Consider the following 6,506-nt stretch of genomic DNA (forward strand, 5'->3'; position numbering starts at 1 on the left):
ACGTTATGAAACAAGGCCTTTTTAATTATATTCCGCATATTCCACACTACTTTGGATTCATATGTACCATGGCTTGTTCCAGTAGCCGTGGCCTAGAGTTGTTTTTCCTGAACAAAGATTCAGTATGTTAGAAAACAATAAGATACCGTGGTAATACTCCCAATATGGTGTGTAATTTGAAATTAAACATAGCAGTCTAAAGCAGGGGTCCGCAAATAGCGGGTCGAGAGACCTTCCAGTCTGGGTCGCAAAATATTTCAAATTTTCCATGAATATAAGCATCGCATCTATAGTATTAATGAACTTTCAGTATTTTCAACTTAATTATTATTGTATTGTTACATATGACTACGTAACTGTTATATACAGTCTATGTAACAATACAATAAGTTAAGCGTACCTGCGCAAGCAGTCATGCTTTTCTGTTACCATTTTGCTGAATAAATACGTTCGTTTACATACTGTTTTACGTGCCGAGTTTCGCTTTATTTTGTGCAAGAATATAGCAACTGACAAAGGCATAATAGCAGTCTTAGTGTTGATATCTAGTTGCTTAGTATTTTCCACAAACTTACATGCTAACAAAATGCTTGGGTCGCGATAATTTAGAGCAATTTTTTTAGGGTCGCGCCAAAAAGCATTTGCGGACACCTGGTCTCAAGAACTAAATTAAACGACTGTGGTTCCCAAGCAGTTGCTTGGCCACTGTGAGCCAGTTTCAATTGTGCTGTATGCCCAGTTGTCGCATCGCACAGACTAGGTGATGCATGGGGTTGTACCCAGGGAGTCGAACCGCTTGTCATATGGGTCCAGGTTCGGTTCGGGTTCACTTCGTTTTGTTTTTAAGGGTTCGGGTTCGGTTCAGGTTTTTAAAAATGTTCGGGTTCGGGTTTTGTTCCGGTTTGGGCAAATTATCCGGTCCAAACCGGTTTGCGGTTTTTGAACCGGTTCAAATTTTCATTCGTTTCGATTTAATTTTACCCATCATCTACTTGGCCTTATCAAACTCCAAAATAATTTTGACCGTGCACTGTTATTTTTGACACGCCCTATAAGTGTTATCTAACGTGTTTTTCAGTGCGCTGTTTTGAAAAAAAATCACAAAATATAAAACTGACTGGATTGTTTTCTGGTTCAGTTCCGGTTCGGGTCCAACGCCAAACAAAAAATAGGGTTCAACTCCGGTTCGGGTTTTTTGAAAATCGTCATTAGCGGTTCGGGTTCGGTTCGGGTTTAATGAAATTAACCACTCAAACCGGTTCGCGGGTTCGGGTTCAGTTCCGGTTCGACTCCCTGGTTGTACCCCAGGGTTGCCAGGTTAAAATTTTGCAAATCGACCAGATCGTAGGCCAGAATCTCGTTCGAGACACGGCGCTTATCGCGATAGCGAAGAGAACAAAAAGGTCGGGACCGAAAAGCGTCAAATCCTGCTGAGAAGCGTGCTCGCTTGATGGAAGTGTGAGAACGCCCAAACTTTCGGCCAGACGGCCAGACCGAAGTTTTTTCGCCCAAGGGCTCTGAATCAAGGCAAGAATGAGCGATTCTGGCCGAAAATAGGCCAACCTGGCAACCCTGTTGTAGCCTACCCTGTTGCTCACCACAAACTGGAGTGCCGTTGGATGGCTACACTAGCCAATACGGCCGATCTCGTAAGACCACTAAATAAAAAAGTATAAAACGCCAAATCACGAGATGTTATATCAATGAAAAGAAATTCGCGAAAGGTTTGTAATTGATGCCTTGATTTTCTCCACAGTAAGAATTCTCAAGTTAGGGCAAATACAGTCAGAACTTGATTATGGTTTCTACATGTAGACATGTTAATACTCCAACTTACGACAAGCCCAAGACCCTTCTCAGTGAAGGCCATTTCAATTTTCTCTTCCTGGGAGTAGATGCTGTGATTATTATAGCGCTGGTGAGAAGTATTGGTCCTCCCAAAGCTTTTATTAACGTGTCGACTGTTTCCACGTTTCGGGACAAACCTAAACGAAAAGTTTAAAAACAAATATTTACTGGAAGATAACAGCTAGGTCACACTTTCTTGATGACGAGTATCAATGAAAGAAATTATTTCTAGCTGACAAAATATGCAGTTAGTTTAGAAGTGTATTCAGAAAATTGGCTGCAATGTGATCTCGTACCATCATTTTGCGATGCAATTTTCTTGTCATGAGAGGGTCGCTTTGAACCACCAGGACTCGGCAAACTTGAAGGTAGTGTTGGTAAAATATTGCTTTGTTGAGTAGATACAATGAAGTTTTGTAAAAGTTTTTTTGCCGCGTTCTGTCTTTTCAACATCTTGTCCATTCTTCTTATAGTGCCCACGAATTCCTCGTAGTCAATTAAGCCCGACTCGTTCTTTTTCGCAAACCTATTTTAACGAAAAAAGTAACGCCCTAAATGACTACACCAGCAGTCCCCATCCTTTATCGACGAATTCCTCCCTTAACAATTCAAACCATTTTCATGCTACATTGTACATGATAAACCACACAAAGATCATTTAAAATTGGGCCTTTTATCAACTTCACAGGCTATAAGTTAACATCTCCTATAGGAGATACTTCGGTGATTTTCAAACTGAGAGTGGCGATGCCATGGTACGTATAGTTTAAATTTTCTAGGGCGTCGCACAAGTTTCGTAGCAAAACTCAGATGAGTTGCAAACAAAAATTCAAAAAAAAACAAAAAAAAAGAGTTTCGTGTTTCATTTCGTGATCCAGACTACAGACACCCTTATCCGACTACCACCATCTTGACATGTGCAATTGGAATTATCACTTAATAATAATTTAATAAGATTTAACAAGAAATATCAATAACATTTTTTGCTTGTGCGTTAAATTTGGTATTAATCTATGCTGGTTCAAAGGTGTCGCATAGAAAAAAGTTTAAGAACGACCGTCCTACTTAATCATTTCATTAATTTCCTTTAGCGTCATTTCTTCACTGTGAGTCGTCAACATTCGGATGAGGTCGTCAGCCAGAATGAATCCGTCATCGTTGTGATCAAGGCATCTAAATGCCTCTCTGTCAAGTGTCACAAACATTTGTTGCACACATTGCACTTGCCTGTTTTGTAATAAAACTTTCAAAAAAACAAAAATTTATCAGTATGTTTCAAGTGGAGAAAAGATCCCTGATTCACATGGAATCCAAGGTTCAAAACAATAGGAAAACAGTTTAATTAGTCAAAAGATGAATGATAAAATGTGCAAACCACTGATGCATTTTTACTGTCCTAAGTATAGATTTCTGTAGCCCACTTATTATTAAGGTTACAGCTAGCATTCACAAACAGATCCATTTCAAACAGCTAGGTGTGGAAATGTGTGACGAGCAAAAAATACCGTAACTCTCCGTATTCTCCCCTCTCTTCGGTAATGTGTTCGATTAGCATGCAAAACTCGCTAAAGTCAAAGGTTGAATCTCCATCAACGTCCATTAATTGTGTAACTTCTTCTATTTCCTGAAGTGTAGGATTGTAGCCAAGAGCTCGCAAAGCCACATCCAAATCTCTGCCAAGAAAACAATCGATATCAATTCAGTCGAGCCGCAAATGCGGTGCACTCTTTTTTAACACCAATCCCTTGTTGATACAGAGTTACTTTTTGTTTGTTGATGTATACATGGATTAACACAATTTTTACATGAGGGATTTTTCATTTTTAGAATTTGACAAACCACAACTTCTTTATCCTTTAAAAGGTTTAATGTTTGAGAACAATTTTCTGCGTTGGCTTGATTAGCCAGTCATTGTGTAATTAAATAATTTCTAACAAGGATACTATAAATAATTCCCAACCCAATATCCATTGTTTTGGTATTGTCGATATCATAGAATTCAAAGATTTGTCGAAATTCGTCAACATCTTCGCTTGAAAAACCCGAAATTCTTTTTGCGTCGTATTGTTCTTGTCGTTGTCTGACTCCATGATGAACTGATCTACCCGTCGGTCGCTTTGCACTCCCCAGTGGGGTCTTCGATCGATTGCCACGTCCAGAAACGTCTCTGCAAATAATATGGCACACCTAATTAGCACTATTCCAGAACCAATGTTAATGTTAAGAAAGCTTTTCCTGCATAATAGGCTACAAACTTTTTGCAAATTTTGACACAAAATATTGTAACACCGCGTGTACATTCGCATATTTGCAGAAAAAGTTTATTGCGCTAATTTGGGAAAGAACAGGATACGGCCGTTTAAACAAATGTTAAGTGATTATATGTGTGATCAGATTTATCCTTCCACAAAGTGCAACAACATTTAAACATCATGCTATTTTGTTTGTTTGACAATATTAGCTTATAAGCATTGGTTTTCCTTAAATTTCTGCTGGGTTCGGGAAACAAGTTAATTTACTTTCGACATGAAATGATTATTTTCCTGTTTTTTGTAACATACCCTGTCATCCAGCCCATAAAATCTATTAACTTGATATTCTGCCCACGAGATCTGTGCGTCATAATGGTTCAATGTGCTACTACAGGAAAAACTGAATGCAAAACTTAAAGCAATACACAATATACAACACCTTCGCCAACTTTTCTTCGGGACTAACAAAACCAATACTAACACATTTACGGCACAGCCAACTAGTCGAACTGCTGCAGTAGCAGAGCTGCAACAATCACGCCGCTCTCTTGTGGCTAATCAAACTCATAGTTTGAAAATCTTATGATGGGAGAATTCGATCGGCTATACCAACGATTCGATTTTTGACCACCATCACAGTCATAAAGTGGCCCAATAAATAGATTATTATTACTTTTGAAAATATTAATATTTCTGCTTACACTAGCATCGATTGACATTTACTAAGGTACGTCTTTCTATAATTGTTATGGAACGTTAAGCTATCCCTCAAACGCCCGTCTGCAAAATAGATTTTTTTCCACCTATAGGTAATTTCCAAAAACAATCTTAATCTCGCAAGGATCTAACTTGGTTCCAACAATAGTGATTCGACCATCTTCATTATGACGTCACGCTAATACATTTGTATTTCTACCAAACTGTGGTGTTATTAACGTTACATTCTAATCTCAGTTCTGTGGGTTTTAGGATTGCTTTGGTCTTCGTTATCATCCTGACGTTTGTCTTGAGTGGACAAACGACAGTGCTCTAAAAATATTGCAGCTGATACGATTTTAGTATTTGCTCAGGTTAGAACTGTTTGGTACTTTTTTATAATAGTCAAAATACACGGTTTACGCTTGCAAATCGTGTTCGTAAAAGATTCGGTTTCAGCCTAATCGCAACAATGGATTTAGATCGAATGCGAATCGTGGTAAAAATAGCTAATTAAATTCGGTAAACGGATTATTCGATACATCAATAGTTCTTACACAAGACCACTGCAACAGGAAAACAGATTTTACACCCTCAGTTACTTTAAGTTTAACACCTTCCTTTTTATTAGCGCTAGAGAGCACTGAAGTATACTTCTCCTTGAAGGAAATGATTTTGAATTATTTTAATATTGTTAAATTAACATGAACTTTATACAGTAATTTTTTCACCTTGCAATATAACAAAAAGATTTATCTTCAATGTTATAAACATTTATACATAATTTTTGCTCTTTTTCTTGTCCGTTACACTGTTCCTTAATTAGTACTTACGTAGAATTTAAGTGAAGTTTTCCAGCAATTTTGGACATTTTTAAATGAAGAAAAATGCCTTTACAGCAGAATATGTTTTTTGTTACCAATAATAATTTGAATCGTGCTTCTAACAAAGGGAAGACGTTTTTTCTTAACCTACTGTAGGCTTATCAAAACCCAAAATTGTTAGGAACCTTATTTTCGGAACTTATGCTCGCAGCGAAGTCAACCCTTCGATTTGGGAAGCGTGTTACAGTCAAATAATTACGATGCGTTTACTGGCGTTTTACTAAACATATGATAACAATAAACAACCACTCACATCTGTAAACTGAAAATTTCAGAACATTTTTGTCACGATCTTTGCTAAACTTTTAGAGCCCTTTTTCAAAGTTTTTAAATATACTTAATCTATTCTCATCACGTACTTGCACACATTTGTTTAACTTTTGCGTACTGACCACCTAAATTGTTTGATTTTGCAAACTAACTAATAAATGTGGTTGTACTCATCTGAGCACCTAATTAAATGTGCATGTCACTGTATTGATCATACTATTTAAATCGATGTTTCTTGATGTGTGAGTTGAGTATGAACAAAATCGTCTTTCGTCTTCAGCGCAAGATATTTTTGCTGTAACGATCAATAGCAAGACAAAAAAGCAAAAGTAACCATCTTTGCTAATACGAGTGAAATGTTACTTTAATTTGACTGCTTTAAAGTTGTTAACTGCTTTAGTCAAAGGCATCATTTTGCTTGTTTTGCTGAATCTGAATATCCCACGTCTTAAAAGCTAATTGCTTTCTCTAATTGCCAGTGACAGTCAATTTACCGACCGCTCAAGTACTGCTTAAATGTATTTGTACATTATAATACTTTTTTACTACTGCACTT

The 6,506-nt window shown here is 37.3% G+C and overlaps 1 protein-coding gene across 3 annotated transcripts; it reads right to left on the reverse strand.

The window, feature by feature from the left end:
• Window positions 1–12: 12 nt before the first annotated feature.
• LOC145230766 (calmodulin-like protein 4) lies at window positions 13–6,013 on the reverse strand. 3 transcript variants are annotated; one of them, XM_080096293.1, is made up of 7 exons: window positions 5,630–6,013; window positions 3,809–4,015; window positions 3,354–3,521; window positions 2,914–3,075; window positions 2,145–2,374; window positions 1,838–1,985; window positions 13–107 (listed from the first exon to the last, which is right to left on the reverse strand). In XM_080096293.1, the coding sequence occupies exons 1-7, from the start codon at window positions 5,665–5,667 to the stop codon at window positions 47–49; spliced, it is 1,014 nt and encodes a 337-aa protein (XP_079952419.1). In that variant the 5' UTR covers window positions 5,668–6,013; the 3' UTR covers window positions 13–46. The 3 variants fall into 3 exon arrangements, with proteins under 3 accessions (XP_079952419.1, XP_079952418.1, XP_079952420.1); XM_080096292.1 differs by lacking the exon at window positions 5,630–6,013 and adding an exon at window positions 4,410–4,715; XM_080096294.1 differs by lacking the exon at window positions 5,630–6,013 and adding an exon at window positions 4,410–4,712 and having other exon boundaries at window positions 2,914–3,033.
• Between the last annotated feature and the right edge of the window lie 493 nt (window positions 6,014–6,506).

This window comes from Phallusia mammillata, chromosome 5 (genome assembly GCF_965637545.1).
Source record: "Phallusia mammillata chromosome 5, kaPhaMamm4.hap1.1, whole genome shotgun sequence".
Taxonomy (NCBI): Eukaryota; Metazoa; Chordata; class Ascidiacea; order Phlebobranchia; family Ascidiidae; genus Phallusia; species Phallusia mammillata.